This window comes from Bos mutus, chromosome 10, assembly GCF_027580195.1.
Source record: "Bos mutus isolate GX-2022 chromosome 10, NWIPB_WYAK_1.1, whole genome shotgun sequence".
Classification (NCBI taxonomy): domain Eukaryota; kingdom Metazoa; phylum Chordata; class Mammalia; order Artiodactyla; family Bovidae; genus Bos; species Bos mutus.
The window spans coordinates 77798212-77815412 of record NC_091626.1 but is presented as its reverse complement, the minus strand read 5'-3'; the positions used below and the strand labels follow the sequence as shown (position 1 = coordinate 77815412).

The 17201-nt window shown below is 35.1% G+C and overlaps 1 protein-coding gene across 2 annotated transcripts in view; it reads right to left on the bottom strand.

The window, feature by feature from the left end:
- The window catches only part of AQR (aquarius intron-binding spliceosomal factor), an 87279-nt gene that overhangs the window by 29860 nt on the left and 40218 nt on the right, over nucleotides 1-17201 (bottom strand). For both annotated transcript variants that reach the window (XM_005892469.2, XM_070378263.1), the window contains exons 17-25: nucleotides 16597-16775; nucleotides 13480-13647; nucleotides 12229-12398; nucleotides 10923-11164; nucleotides 8856-9002; nucleotides 8040-8109; nucleotides 5620-5730; nucleotides 2866-2975; nucleotides 329-464 (exon numbers count right to left, since the gene is read on the bottom strand). In XM_005892469.2, coding sequence (XP_005892531.1) covers nucleotides 329-464; nucleotides 2866-2975; nucleotides 5620-5730; nucleotides 8040-8109; nucleotides 8856-9002; nucleotides 10923-11164; nucleotides 12229-12398; nucleotides 13480-13647; nucleotides 16597-16775 — 1333 coding nt within the window. The remainder of the gene's footprint in view (nucleotides 1-328; nucleotides 465-2865; nucleotides 2976-5619; nucleotides 5731-8039; nucleotides 8110-8855; nucleotides 9003-10922; nucleotides 11165-12228; nucleotides 12399-13479; nucleotides 13648-16596; nucleotides 16776-17201) is intronic.

Sequence of the window (17201 nt, the reverse complement as noted above, 5' to 3'; positions counted from 1 at the left end):
GTTATATTTCTATAGTAATGAAAAAAAAATGAAAAAATAAAAAAAGAGACTAGAAACTTTGTCAATAACAAAAAAGGAGAAGAAAAAAATTTAAAAGTAGCAACACTGGCCTTTCACTGAATGAGTCATCAAGTTATTTAGCAAAGAAAATTGAAGACAATAGGAGACAAAACATTTAACATCCACAAATATAGCTTTGGCAACAGCATATATTTTAATCTACTCGAAAAAATAATTTTCAAGAAAGGATCTCCAGAACCCGTCCCAGTTTCTAAATAAAGAGTATATTCCAATAAAGTATGATTTAAATATCTTTAATCTCTTATACCTGATACAAGAAGAAATAGCCCGCAGTTTCACAAGTGTATGAAGCATCTCCTGGAACCCCTAGACTCTTCTGCAATCGTTTGACTTCTTCTAAAAGTTCTATTCTTCGAGCTAGGACATAATTAACTCTTCCATACCTAAAAATTTCAATTAAGTAAAAAAGCAAAATTATATTATGAAGACACTTTCAAGGAAATTGTCAGCAAAATATTTAAGAAAATCATAACAGAAATAATAAATGGGCAAAGAAAATAAAAGGTAGAAAACATAGCTTACATTTACTAGGTAGCATTGGTATAAAATAACTCAAGTGGTATTTCTTTAGTTATTTGGTACCAAAGCTACTTAAAATCTACTGCTGGATCAAGGATGTTGTGCAAATGTGTTGGTGGTCTGTGAGAAAGGAAAATTAACTATATTATTAAACACCTTTAGTTCAGCTATCTTTTCTTTTTTCTTCATAAAAAGACCGTTGCAAAGAAGAAAACACCATAGTACATTCAAGTGCTAGTTCATCTCGTAACAAACCAGAATATAGTTTACAAACTGGCTACTCTGAATACCACTATCATAAAAGGAGGTTAGCTCTAAAACTTTTGAAATGTAATTTCAAAATTTATTTGCTTATTCTTTGGCATTGAACACAGCTTGGCATCTGGTCCAAATAGGTTCATAAATATTTGCTGAATGTGTAAGAAAACTGAAATTTGGAGAGTACCTGGCCCAAAGCTAGGTAGTTAAGGAAAAAAAGGGGAACCAGAACTGGATCCCAAAGCCTGTGCAAATTCTTCCCACCATAACAAAGCGCCTGCTACAATTCCTCACCACCAAAAAGCAGCAGCAGCAGCAGTATACAATGGAATCCTATGTAACATTTGCTCAAGTATTCTGTAAATCTAAAACTATATTAAAAAGTCTCAATTAATTTTAAAACGGGAAAGCAATGTACAGGAATACTTCATTTTATTGGGCTTCACTTTACTGTACTTTGCAGATACTGCGTTTTTTTACAAATTGAAGGTTTGTGCCAACACTGCATTTAACAAGTCTACCACTGTCATTTTTCTCCAACAGCATTTGCTGTCTGTATCAAATTTTGGAGATTCTTGAACTATTTCAAACATTTTCATTATTATTATATTTGTTATCTGTGTTCTGTGATCTCTGACATTATCACTGTAACCACTTTGGGGTGCCATGAACCATGCCCATGTAAGATGGCAAACTTAACTGATGAATGAGCATGCTCTGACTACGTGTTATGCTCCATCAATTGGTTATTCCCTCATCTTTTTAATTATGACAAAGAGAAAAATGAAATAATTGCACAATCAAATAAACACACACATTACTAATAAGGCCTGGAGCTTGACTTACCCATCAGAAAGCAAAAAGAGTTTTTCCCCAAGAAAATTGGTAGTACCAGAAATCACTTTAAAAATTCTACTTCTTTTCTATTATAATATTCTCTAAAAACTATAAATTATATTGCAATACACTTATAGTTACAGTACTTAGCATTTCATCAGCCTGAATACATTCACTGAAATCTGGATTAGCAGATTTTTAGAGCTGAGTCCACTTAATAAGTTAGGTTCAACAAGAAGAAATACCCATGGGAAGAATTCAGAAGCATTACCAGCTGTTCAAAAATTAAGAATCCAGAGCCCTAAGTAACTTAAGGTGTGTTGATCTTGCCCTCTGACTTTTTAGAAGCTAAAAAATATTTGGTGAGCTCTTTAATATAAGAACTCTAAATAAATGCAATGTAGTAATTTAATACTCTTTTAAGTTCTTTTGATGTCTATAATCAATTTAGTAATGATTACAAAAGTAATGTTCAATAGTCAAAGGCTGTATTAATTATGTACAGCTGTTAATTATGTCTATGTCAGAAATCAAGCTTTAAAAACTAGTTTAATTATAAATGAAACGAGCTGTTTTTTATACAGCAACTTTGAAGGAAAAACCAAAATACTAATAGCAGAAGAAATCTGACTTGTAAAATTTTAGTCACTTTATGTCATATTAACATAAAGTCCAGCTAAACTGGCAATAAATTCCTGAAATAATACTTGCAACCCCAAAGTTTATACAATCACTAATCTCCAATTGCATTTTGTTAAGTGAATCTACCTAATTGGGCCCAGATTAAATGAAATTAAATGTCTAGATGAAATGTAAAAAGCAATTGTGTAAAGTTGTATAGTTTGGGTTTGGCAATGTTGACTTTAGTAAACAGAAAGCAAATGGAAATCTGCAATTTAAAAAAGATGAACAAGATAACTCTTGTTCTGAAATAACCATGTGTTTGAGGGGAAAAATGACATAAACATGTAGAACTCGAGCAGAGGGAAATCAATGACCAGACTTTGGGGTCAACCTAGTATACCTATGTAGGTTATGCTAAAACCCTTCAGAATTCAGTTGGATTATTCACTGCTCTCTTTCCTGTTGTTTTTTTCTTTATTAAAGAAAAAGAGGAGAAGGTTAAAAATTCTTCGTATACTATTTCAAAACTCATCCCTGTTTGCTCACCTGCTGAAATCTTTCTCTGTCTCCAGCTCTTCTTCTCCATGACCAAGACGCAGGAGGTGGCGCTCGTCAATGTCTAAAGCCATGATTTTCTCAAACAACTGGTTCAGGGCCTGAAGAACAAAAAAAAGAACGAGTGAGTTTTAAAGAATCAGTAGGCTCCTTTAAAAGTAACAAAAACTAATGATCACAAGGGTAGAAATGAATGAGTATTGCCCAGTGAGATCAGAAGGAAACATATTAGGTCATTTATAATTTAAACGAAATAGTGTTTTTATTGATTTGTGATAATGCAGTATATGTATGTGTAGTCAAATAATAACTGGAAATCATAAAAAGTCATCTGTCTATTACATCTCTGATAATTTATGAAAACATAAGGCTCTGGCTCAGTTTCTATTTCCCTCAAGTAGTAATAATTACTAAAATAATTAACAATCACATCAAATTTCACTTTACTCAACAAAATTTCTATGAGTTGCAGAAAACTGGAAGGGTTTTGTGGCTGGAGAAGGCCTCCCAGGAGGTGTGCTGGTAGAAGGCATCAAGAGGACCTCGGAGAGGAACCCAAAGTGCAGCACTCAGATCTTAGGCTGAGAGTCTAAATCAGCTCTTGACACAATAAGGAGCAGAGCACTAATTGTAAACTGTTCTGATGAAAGACATTTACCCATGAAATGTTCATCTTTGGGGCTTCCTGAAATCCTAGCACTTAATATCTGAACATCCATAGTCATAAGGTTTTGTAGAAAGGCAAACATTTCATTGCATTTAAAGATACACTAATAAAAATGACATTTAAAAATCAGCCCCCATTCAAATATTTCTCTGAATTTACCACTAGTCTAGCCCTGACCATGAAGTCAATAGCCAGTCTTGTAAACATCCAAGCTATAAAGTATCCAGCCATCTTTTACTACCAAAATTCTAGCAATTAGAGCTCAGAAACTGATGAGATACAACAAAATTTTCTGAAAAAATAATTCACACTATCCAAACTCTTAATATTCTCCATCTAAAACTTGAGATACAATAGATCAGACCACATGGCATTACTCACTATTTAAACCTTCCCTATCTAAACTTATGAACCACATAGATTTAGAGGGCAAAAAATACTCGCACATGGCAATCTCAGAAAAAACTGTAAGATTTCATCATGAATTAAAGTGATGTTGGAGAATGGCTTGAATCACATATTCAAACCAAGATCTGGTATACAAACTCTGAAAAATAAACAATTTGTATTAAAGAGGATGATTTGATTATCAGAGGATCAAAGACATCTTTGGCTATTTTTGCAAAATAACATCATCTCTAAAACAGTGCTACACAAGTCAGTCATAAGTAGAGGATACTACAGAAAGTCATTATCGAGTTATGACAAAATTTGTTTAAAAAAAAAAAAACCAGTGTGTTAAAATACACGAATAATATCTTACTCATTCTAAGAAGTTGAAAATAGGTAAAATTATTACAGACTAAATTTCATTAAAGAGAAGAAAGAAAAAGTCTTTACACAGTTTGCTTCTTTTATCAAGATAAAGTCTCAATTACCCTCTCCCCTGCACAATTTTAGTATACCATGCCAGTTACTTACAAACATTAAAGATAAGAAAACAGAGTGAATGAATTGGATGGACAGTTAATAGTTTTAACATTCTGGGATTAAAAGTTGATGAATAACAGAATAAATAACATTGAACATTCTAAAAACCCAGTGCTTCTTCACAGACCAGTTTAAAAAAAAAAAAAAACTAGTGAACCGAAAGCACTATTTTTAATATGTATTCAGAGAAAACAAGTACCTTTGGCACAGACTACTGTGCAAGTTTCACAACATGTTTCAGAAGATTCTGAGAGCTGCCTGTCACATTTACATGAGAATTAATAAATATTACTTGTTCTTCCTTATTTCTATGACAGCTTTAGAATAAATACTCTGGCACACATATAAAGATCATTTTTCATCCATTATTTACAAGAAAGGAGTTTGTTTTTCTTGTTTTAGTTATTTATAAAGCGTCAGTTGCTGAGTCGTGTCCAACTCTGCGACGCCATGGACAGTAGCCTGCCAGGCTTGTCTGTCCGTGGGATTCTCCAGGTAAGCATACCGGAGTGGGTTGCCATTCCTTTCTCCAGGGGATCTTCCTGACCCAGAGATTGAACCTGGGTCTCCCACATTGCAGGCAAATTCTTTACCAGCTCAGATTCTTTACCATCTGAGCCATAAGGAAGCCCCAGCTATTTATACATGCTTTATGTATTGGACCAGCAACCTCAAACAGTCCACCCATGTAATACACATATTCATATGTATACTTCATAGGAACTTAAAATTCAACCCAGTGTCAGTATGATGTAGGTTCAGTCTTTTAGGAATATCCATTCTAGTAGCAGAAAAATACTACTAGCAAGGGGTAATGCTTTTAAAGAAAAAGGTCTAGCTAAGAATGGAAGATGGGGGGAAAAAGTCAATTACCACGTATCCAAATATTCCTCTCAGCTTTTCCACATGTGGACTGCCTCTATTAGAACGGTCTGGTCATAATCAGTGATAATCCAAGATTAATTCAACAACAAACACTATGGCCATCAGCCTTTGCTGGTATGCTGTGTGCCCATAATCAGGTTATCATATATGCAGAAATCTACACTGTGCTTCCATGCATCTCCTGTTCCATACATGCACATCCACTTCATACTAGCATGTGCACACATGAGCACACATGTACACACACATTCCCTTTTTCTTACCTGATTGGAATGAGTAACAATCAGAGTCCTCTGCTCTGGGAAATTGTGGTAGATGTTGGATATAATTTGAACTGCCACATCTGTTTTTCCTGTACCTGGTGGGCCCACAACCTAAAAAGCAGATGAACACATAGCAAACTACTGAATTACCACAATGTTAGAAAAAGAACATTTTAAACCTGAAAGATGAAACAAGTTAAAAAATTTGCTGGGTAAGTTCAATGCAACACGGAGAAGGTAAGAGTTAGTGCACTTGAAGATGAATCAATAGAAATCAGCCATCCTGAATAAAAAGCAGAAGAAAAGATTCATGCCTTCATGAATCTATGGGGTAATATTAAAAGGTCTGAACCTTGAAGTTCTAGAGAGGGGGAAAAGTATACAGTGTAGAAAAGTATTTAAAGAAATAATGGCTGGAAATTTCTCAAATCTGGCAAAAGACATAAATCAACAGATTCAAGAAGCTCACTGAAGCATAAACAGAATAATACCAAAGAAATCTAAGACCAGACATATAATAATTAAATGGTTGGAATCTAAAGAAAAAAATAATCTTAATAGTAACTGGAGAAAAATGATATATTACATATAGCAAAAAGACATTTCAGATGACTGTGCACTTCTCATCAGTACCATGGTAACCAAAAGGAAGTGGAATCACATTTTTAAAGGGCTAAAGAGAGAAAACTATCAATGAAAATTCTATGTCCAGTGAAAAATATTTTAAAGAACGAAAATGAATTAGAGATACTCTTAGATGAAGGAATACAAAGGTAATTCATTGTTAGCTGATCTGTTCTTCAAATTGGTAAAAGAAATTCTTCAGACAAGGGAAACGACACCAGGGAATTCCATGGTGGTCCAGTGTTTAGGACTCTGCGTTTCTCCTACTGGGGGCCTGGGTTCAATCCCTGGTCAGGGAAGTAAGATCCCACATGCTGCACAGCAACAAAAAAAAAAAAAAAAAAGGAAATGATACCAGAGGATACTTAAGATATCAGGAATAAAGGATAAATGGTAAATGTAATAGACTATTCTCCTCTGGAGTTCTTTAAAATATGTTTGATGTCTGTAATAAAAAATTTTAATATTGTGTGATAGTATTTTCAATGGATTTACAGGTAAAATAATGGCAACTACAACATAAAATGGGAAGGTAAAGGGACTTATATGGAAGCAAGGATCCTCCATTCAATTTAAGAGCCAAAATATTGATTCTAAGTAGGCTGTGAAAAAATATAAGTATGTATATTATAATTCTCTAGAGTAGCCATTAAGAAAAATTATACAAGAGATATAAACAAAATAGATAAGTAGAAATGAAACACTAAAAACTACTGAAATAACTCAGAAAAGGGCAGGAAAAGGGAAATAGGAGCACACAAAAAGGGAACAATCATAAAAAAGAAATAATAAAACGGGAGGCTTAAATCCAAACACATCAATAAGAACATTAAATGTAAATGGACTGAACACACCAATTGAAAGCAGAGACTTCAGAATAGAGGGAAAATGAAATGCCCAAACATATGCTGTCTACAAGAAACTCACTTTAAATATAACAGGTAGGTTAGAAGTGAAAGGACAGTAAAAGATTTGTCATGTAAACACTAATCAAAGAAAGTTGCATTGGCTGTATTAATATCAAAGTAGGCTTTAGAGCAAAGAAAGTTACCAGTGATGAAGACAGACATTATACATGACAGAAGCATCGATTAACCAATAAGACACAATGAGCCTGAAAGGGTACGTACATCTCCATAAAGCTTTAAAACACATGAAGCAAAAACTGACAGAACTCAAAGGAGAAGCAAATTCACAACTGCAGTTGGAGACTTCAACACTCCTCTGTCAAGGACAGAGGAGTACTGAGCAGCAGCAACAACCAAATGGCATACAGAGGACACTCCACTCAAGACAACAGAGCACATATTCAAGTGCACATGGAATAGTCACCAACAGATCATGTTCTGGGCCATAAAACAAACCTTACTAAATTAAAAAAATGAAAATTACAGAAAGTATTCAATATGCTCTCTGACCATAATGGATATAGACCAGGAAACCAGTAACTGGAAGACAACAAGAAAACCTCCCAATACCTAGAAATTAAACACACTTCTAAATCAGTATCAACAGAACTTTTCTGCAAAGAGCCAGCAAATAAACACTTTATGCATTGTGGCAGCATAAAAAGGCTATAGGTAGTACATAAACAAATGGCCATAGCTCAGTTCTAATGTAACATTTTTTATGAACATTGAAATGAGTAGTGTCCAATGACATAAGATGCCACAATTACTTATAAATACTTAATTCAGTTGGGTTTCTGTGCTTAAAAATGGAATATAGTCTGAAAATCTGATGCTTACTTCTAGTCTGAATCCATTTAAGAACTAGTAGAACAGTAATTCTCTTACCATAGTTAGCCCAGGCTGCATTCCAGCACGGATGGCCTCTATCTGTGTATGAGTGAACTGAATTGTATTACTGCAAATGAGAGTGGATAAGAAATTGGTTAAACATGAAGATGGATGACGTTAATAAGAATTTAGACAAGGAGAGGTCTGGACATGTGCTCTGTATTTGTCCCTGGTCTCCCAATCTCTTCTCCTCCCACCCGAGCCCTTTCTGTGCTGTGCGTGTGCAGCAAAAAGTACATAAAGACATACTCTTAACAAATTTTAAATGCACAGAACAGTATTGTTAACCATAAGCACAATGCTGCACAGCAGATCACGTGACTGACCCAGTCTTTCTGAATGACTTTCTTTACCTCTGCCCCTCCACAGACCAATTAAAACTGAATCAATCTTGTGGAAAGAAAAGACGACAGATATTTTTCAATATGGTTAGCCCAGATCTTAACTGGAGTGTCAAAGTACTGGTTCCCCATCTAACACCAGACACAGTGCCACGTTATTACTCATGGCACACGTGCACCAGGGTAGCTGTAAATGCACGACATGGTCGTGAAGTGAGAACCTGGGTCACACTCAGGAAGATGCTAACATTTCTTGTTCATAGCACCTGAAAATGTTTCTTTTTGAAATATTACAGAATGGTCAAAAATGTCTGAACTATTGAGTCAACTAACAGAAGAAAAGTAAAGAGGGTCCAGAAACAGAAGTTTCTTAAAATTTTCAAAGAATCAGAAAAACTCTTAAATATTACTAACCCATGTGAAATAGCAAACTATTATCTATTACTAGAATTAGCAGAGGCAGTGAAATTACCGTTTGGGTTGGTTGTAAGGATAAGGACCTCTATTAGGAATAACATGAGGTTCGACAATTAAAGTTTTTGCCTCCTCAGTGTCTTCATCTTCCCCGTCTACATCTTTCCGCTTCTTCCCCTTTCCACTTCTTACTGGAAAAGTTATCCTACAAGACCAAAACCTTTGTTTATTTTCACAATTAACAACGATTTGCCAAGTAACTGTCTCATGCATGACATTGTACAGAGGACAGTAATGAGCAAGAATCATTTATGGTTTAAAGGAATTTACTCTCTGCATATAAATTTCAAAAAAGTAGATTTAAAAGCACTGAAATGTGGTTACAGGTATTTAGATTAAGAAAAAGGCCACCTGATTAAGGGAGAATCAAAGAAGAAACATTTATCTAATTTTTTTTCCTATGGGAAATAACTTTTTTTTAACTGGGATAATATTCCTATAAAAGTCACCATTTTAAAAGGTTCAATTCAATCGGTTTTAGTACATTCACAAGGTTGTATAGTCATCACTACTCTAAAGCCAGAATATTTTCATCACTCCAAAGGAAACTCCATGTCAATTAAGCAGTCGCTCTGTATTCCAACTCAAACCTAGCCTCTGGCAATCAGTCTACTTTCTGTTTTTATATCAGACTATTCCGGTCATTTTGTGTAAACTGAATCATATAGTATTTGTTCTCTTCTGTCTAGCTTCTTTCACTTAGCATAATGTTTACAAAAGACAATTTACATACTTACAGCATATTCACTGTAAAGTGCTTTACACATTGTTCTTCATTTAATCAGAAAAGGCTTTATGGGAAAGATAGTATCTAAAATGAATTTCAAAAGACATTCCAGGAAGAAACAAACAGCCAGTTCTAGAGAAGTTTAGGATACAGTAGAGAAAACTAGAGAGGCTAGACTGGCACCTGGTTATGACACCTCTGGAATATCAAGCCTTTAAGGCAGAAGTTCTTAGCCTGGCGTCAGGGATACCCCAGGAAGCAACTTCCCATAGGTACCTGGTGGAGAGTCAATGAAAACTCTTAAGATTAAACTAAAAAGTTAATTCTCTATTTGTACTTTTTCCAGTCTTTGTTCACATTCTGAAAAAAACAGATTAAAAAAAAAGCTAAGAACCAAAGAAACTAAGAGGTCAGTTTTCATCAGACAGTGGAATGACTCTAGCAGTAGGCATCATGTAATGGATTTAAGAAAGGAGACAAGGGGCAGGAAAGACACTACCATTACAAAGACTGAAAGTGTTGAGGGTTTAGAGAGGGAGCCATCAGGACTGACATTTGAAAAAAAAAATGTATCCTTAAGGCAGAATCTGTAAGACACAGCAGGAGTGATGGGAATAGAAAGGTTAAAAAATAATGCTGAGATTTCAGTTGATTTTGCCATTAATAAGATTAGAGACGTATGGAGGAAGACTAGGTTTGAGAACTAAAAAGGGTACATGTTTTTAATATGTATAATTATTATATTTATATTTAATGGTTAATTAAAAGCTATATGTTCTAATTTGCAACTAAGAAAGTAATTAAATCCTTTGCTAACATCCCAAGTTTACCTAGTGCTTTGCCACTAATTCATATGATGGAATTCACGAAGCATTCAGTACTTCAGGTACTCTGTTCTTTTTTACTAAAACTAATTCAAAGCTCCTTTAATTTTGAGTATAACAATATTATTAATATTTAAAATTGTGAAAGCAAATAGGGTTAAAAGAAGAATTTTTCCCTAAAAAGCAAGAGTTCAAAATCACGTGGCTCTTTATATTAATTAGGACTTATTTCTTCAGTCAAAGGCCACAAATATATCTATATAATACTCTTCAAACTGATTCCTTGTAAGACAAAGGCTACTTTTACTGTGGTCTTAAAATAGCTACTACACAAAGAATTAGAAATAGAGTCTAATAAAATAAATTTATCCCAGTGATTATATGGGGAAGGTGAAAACTACCCAAACAAAATCTAGATATGATACTTAAAACTTACTTTAGCTACAGTCCTGATGGCCTCACTCAGAATGACTACAGAAAGCTTGGAAAGGAGTATATCCAGTTTTGACTTTACCTGAAAGGGGGTATCTGTAGAGCTGGGTCATCCACAGTTACTTTAACATTATGACCAGGAAAGCTGGCTTTTAAGTGTTCAATGGAGAGAAATGTATCATTGAAATCAAGGGTGGCAATCTGATTGGGCATTTTGGAATAATGTGCACTACTTGGATCCCCATAACCTAAAATGATGTCATGCAGCCAGTCAGGTACCACACAATCAGTATTCATCAGGTTCCGGATAGTCTCCAGCACAGCCTGTCAGTAAGACGACAAAAATTGAATTGTAAGGAAGACATCTCAAACATTTGCACTTCAGTGGAATGTAGAGCTGGCTGCACTAATCCAGAATTCCCAAGTGTTTCAAGGCAAGAAGCTATTTTCTGCTGACAGGTGCTTGGCTAGACTGAATCAACAGCTATATTTCCAGCTGATACCATACACTGAGTTAAACAAAAGACCAAATTTAGCAAGAACAGTTTATCCATTAGGAGATCATTTAGACAGAATGTCATAGATGAGTTTACCACTTGACTTCTGTTGAGTAGGATGAAAATCTGATCAGGTCTACACAATAGCAAGAAAACATTACAGAACAAACCCTTGAAAAAAATGTTTCCTCTTAGAAATTACTGCAGTTTCCTCCACCTTATAGCCCATAGTTCCTCATTACTGAGACATATACAACCAGAAGCACATTAATGTATGCCTTGATTGTGAAACATACCACAATTTAGAAATACTAAAATTAGCACTGCTAGAGATAAGAAATTAAAATAAATTAACAATGATAAAAATGAAATGTCTAAATTTCAGAATGAAAGAATTAGGACTACAGTAAGAGGTCCCCATAATAGTTAATATATACATTGTCAAAAGTAATTACTAGAAGCCAAGGCAGATTCTTAAGACTTTCCAATAATTATTTCAACAAAGTGATCTATGCAACATACGAAAATCAGGTTAGGCAATTAATTTCAAAGAATAACAAAACCAGGTATTTTTATATTATAAATGCTATACATCCAACAAGATAATGAAATAACAAGATAGTGTATGTTAATCACACTTATCTTATTTTCTTGAACTAATCTTTAAACCTAAAATTCTCTTAGTCTCATCAAAAGACAAAATAAGATTTAGCAAATAAATGTATTTTATATTTAGTCTATAAGTTAAGAATTTAAGAGATTTGTTTAAAATCAAAACAAAAGCAGTGATCACTATTTTACATCTTTTTAAACCTAGTATCTATGTAGTTATGCCTTAAAAGTTATTCAAATGAAGATACAGTACTTTTAATTGTATAGCCCAGAAATTACCTTAAAGTTATTTTCCTTTGGTTTTCTTCTCATTATTACATTGAAAGTTTCATACACATCTTCTGCTCCATTTTGTATAGTATTGGTCATATCTTGTTGATACTGATTTGGATCCAAAAACACTCTAAAAGTCCTTGATTCTCCTCTAAGACTGGGTCTGGGTTCAGGTCCTAGACATTTTTTTTTAAAGTTTGTTAAATGAAATATATATGTTTCAAATATCAAAGTAAGTTAGCAGTATTCCCTTTCTAGAAATGATGAGTAAACTATTCAGACTTAACTGCAAGCCATTCCTCCAACTAGAATGACTTTCACTCATCCATTTCCAATTCCAAGCTGAAAAGATTTTCTCCGTTCTCTAAATTGTTACTATTTCTTCCCAGAACAATCGTGTGATGTTTATGGTACAATGCCATGAACTGCAGTTATTTGTGTACGCCCTCAACTGGAAGAGGCGTCTTACAAATCAAAGAGCTTTACTTGTGTCAGTTACTCATAGCTCCTTCTGTGTGTGTGTGCTATGTTAGTTGTTCAGTTGTGTCCAACTCGTCTTGCGACCCCATGGACTGTAGCCCATGAGGCTCCTCTTGCAGGCAAGAATACGGGAGTGGGTTGCCATTTCCTTCTCCAGGGGATCTTCCTGACCCAGTGATTGAACCTGGGTTTTCTCCCCTGCAGGCCACCAAGGAAGCCCCAAGGAGATGCTTCTAAATAGGGTTATGCTGGCATCTTGGGTAAGATAAATCCTTTTAGAAGACAGTTCTGCTGAGGTACTTAACATTCCTGGCCCCACCCATCAAACATTAATAGCTGACCATCCCTTCCCTACGCCAGTTATATGACATCATAGATACCACCATGCATTTTAAATCACAGGAGTGTGGTTTCCATTTATGAGCCACTGCTATCATGAATCAGATCAGTGAAACTTAAAAAGGAGAAATTAGGAAGATATATCAGGGAACAACTGTAGGAGGTATTAAGATGTTTTTAAAAGCAATAAAGTATCATAAAAGGAAGAGTTTTAAATATAGGCAATTTCAAAAGAGCCTGTCCAAAATATAATACAGAAGTCCAGAAACCATATTATTTATCTCTAAAACTGGGTGGTAGGTACCCTACACACTTCTATATATATAATCCTTTGTGCTGATTTAGTATATAAAACAACTAAAACATTACCTAGTACACAAAAAGGCAAAGAAATTTTTCATTATGTACACAGTCTTTCAAAAATAAAGATCATCATACCGTCTTCAATGACACGCCCTTTATCATCTAGCATGCCCTGGATTTCACAGCCTCTGACATAAACTAGGCCAACCTGCTCAATAAAAGGTCTTCTTCGGTCAAACTTGGTACCATAAGGTTTTGTGGGACGCACAGTAATTAAAAAGCATACATCATGCTTCCGAAGGCCTAGTAAAACATAAAACACATTTTCACTTATTAGAATGCTGCTGTTTTCTGTCTTCCATTGGTAAATTCTCTTCCTTTTATCTTTGGAAAAGATATAAAAAATATTTAAAACATCAGAGATGATCAATGATTATATTTACTTTGTAATACAATTATAGATTTCCTATGCCTTTAATACTCAATGTTTAAAGCAATAATTAAATAAAAATTTCTCTTTATATTAAAATAAGGAAATTTATGCCATATATACATTACTGAATAAATTCTCTAGATCATGTTACAACTCCAAAATTAGATGCTTGTCATCTTTCTTATTTTTAACATTCTTAATAAGTAACCAAAAATATGGCTGGCATCTGTATCATATTTAGCAGGTTTCTAACATCAGTTTAAACTATCCATCAGTGTCATTTCAACAATAGCCTAACTGCATTTCACCAGAACAGGTCAACTCTAGAATAATTCATCAAGGCACGAAAACATTGTTTACAGACAGCATCTTGAGGAGACAGCCAAATAGACGTTGCTTCAGTTGGCAAATACTGAAATTTTCATAAGCAAATGTCAAGAAACGGGATACTTGTGCCAAAGTCTGTAGTTTCCCATTCATTAGCTCAAATAGTGGATTAAATAAGATTCCCACCTCTATTAAAAGCAGACATACTGGAAGATGAGGGATTTTTATTTAGACCACACAGCATGTAATGTTATATATCATTTTTTCTCATTCATTTTTGGTTAGTTATTGTATAGTATGAATGCAAATTTGAACATTTTGCTTACTTATAACCTTGGTAACAAGATAAACAACTCAATCAAATCAGTAAATGTGAGTGTGGCTAGTATTAGCACCATTCTGGTGGTTTCAATATGGAATATGGTTCAAGTGTGCTAGAAATAATAACTGACTCATAATAATGATTTGATTGCTTATATCCCAACAAATTCTAGGCAATAAAGCAGGAGAACAATGAAAATGAAGGGGAAATGATCTACTATGTGAGTGGCACTGCCTATATAGCTTCTGATGCACACAACTCATTGAAACCTCCAAGTCTTACAGTCAAAGAATTGGGCCTGAGAAGTAATTTTGTCCCTACCAACGTCACTTTTTGGCATCACAGAGGGATACTGTGGGATGTCTCAGTCCACATTAAAAATACTTGTATTACAATAATCTCAACTCTTTCAACCATTTGCATTTACTCCATCCTGGCTCTGTCTTCTAGATATTTCAGTTTCATTAATTCTGTTTCTATAATTTTAAATGGGGTAATGGAGAAGATAATGACTTGAGCTTCATACTTTCTTGAAGAGACAACGATCTTTTATAGTATTTAGTTTCATTTCCGCAAAACTTTTGTTTTTTACAGGACAATGCTCATTACTGTTTACAGAACTTCTCTCTCATTTTTTATCTTGTTGCTCTATCTGGAACCAATAAAGGGCCTGCATTTTGGCTCTGGCTTCCCAGAAAATACTCTTCTACCCACCATGCCCCTGACTGGGTCCCAACTTCCAGGCCACAGGCGCATACTACCTGAGCTGCGCCTCCTGCCAGATCAGCATTAGACTCTCATAGGAGCGTGAACCTCACTATGGTGCATGCTCCTTATGACAATCTAATGCCTGATGATCTGATTCTGCATTATGCTGAGTCATATAATTATTTCACTATATATCAGAGTGTAATAATAATAGAAATAAAGTACACAATAAATGTTGTGCATTTGAATCATCCCAAAACCATTCCCCTACTCCCATTCATGGAAAACTGTCTTCCACGAAACCTGTCTCTGGTGTCAAAAAGACTGGGGACCACTGCCCCAAATAAATCTCTCATCCCACAATACCCTATTGTTTCCTATCTTGCCCATCAAAATTTATCCATTGTATTTCTCATCTGCCAGAGGTCCATTAAAATAAAAAAATAAGATGACTTGATGGGCTTCTGATTAGCTGTCTCCAAAGTAATGGAAGTAAGGAGTTCCCAAGGGGTTTGGGGTAAAGAACCTCTTTCCCCCCTTAACATCATAAAGACAGCTTGTCTATATATCTCTACAAAGGGTCTTTGCTTCCCCCCAAGTTTTATTTCCAGGCATCACTAGAACTTCTGGGGTGGCCAATAAGTTACTTCAGTTCATTACCCACTATGTAAAACAGTATTTACTTAATACCTCCTCAAGCTCTAAGGAGCAGTCAACGTTAAGACCTTCCTCAGCAACTGAATGCCTCTCTCACAATTCAGCAATAACGAAAGTATACATTATTATAGACGTATAATATGCCAGACTGGAACAGTTTTGAGGGATACAGGAGTCGTAAAAACAATCTGTCACAAATGCTACCCACTACGGTGGCCATTTGTTAAACATCTGGCCAGCTTTGTTACTGGATTCCTTCAAAATTATTTAACAAATGTTATCATACAGTCCCTGAGGTTATAAACAGCTATATTGAGAGCAGTAATTTCTGAAAACTGATCCGTTAAGGGACCATCCCTTCCTTCTGGCACGCCACAAAGGTAGAAGGAAATAAAGCCCGCCAGTGCCCGTTTCTCCTAACAGGGTAGTAAGAGCTGTCACAGGCAGCTGGGAAGAGAAAAGTGCCAATTTAAATCCATTTACGAGCCATTTCTGACACATTTTAACATGTAAAATGCTCTCCTCTCAGCTCTGCCAACTGCAATTTTAAAAACACTCTGATATACATGCTATTTTATGCTTTTTAGTAAAGTATTAAGGTATTTAATTATTATTCTGTATGATCCTTGGTTTTTACTAGTAATAATTATAAATCAATTGTCATTTTTTAAGCCAAACTTTTTAAAGATAAAATTTAGTACACTTAAAAGGGCAATATTTAGTATATGTGTTTTTGTTAATGCTGTAAGCAAAAGTCTGTAAAGTAAAAGACAAAAGGTAACCACTTCTTGAAATACAAAATTACCTTCCCACTCATCTTTGATGTGATCTCTGACGTTCAGATTGATGGTAACGTCCGCACGGACTCGGGTTGGCCAGTTCTCACCTATGTTGGGCTTGGCAACTTCAACCACGGTGAATGCCACAATGGGTTGGGCCATTCGTGCCCAACCACCAAATACCACACCGCCATACTCTGATTGCCTAAAGAGCAGGAGCAGATGATTACTCACACAAAACATAACTTTGCTCAACTTTTAGACAAGTTAAACTCGTAACTAAATACACATGTTTAGCTAGTATTTAAGTCCTAACAATAATATGGAATCTTATTCCTAAACTAAAGAAAAACATATAATTTATATATGTAAGAGCTGAGCCATTTTGTCAAAGAATAAAATTATCCAGCATTTAGTTTTATATTTTTGCCCTTTCTCCCTCTTCAGATAGTTGCTCAGTTGTATCCAACTCTTTGTGAGCCTATGGACTGTAGCCTGCCAGGCTCCTCTGTCCGTGGAATTCTCCAGGCAAGAGTACTGGAATGGGTAGCCATTTCCTTCTCTAAGCGATCTTCCTGATCCAGGGATTAAACCCAGGTCTCCTGCACTGCAGGCAGATTCTTTACCATCT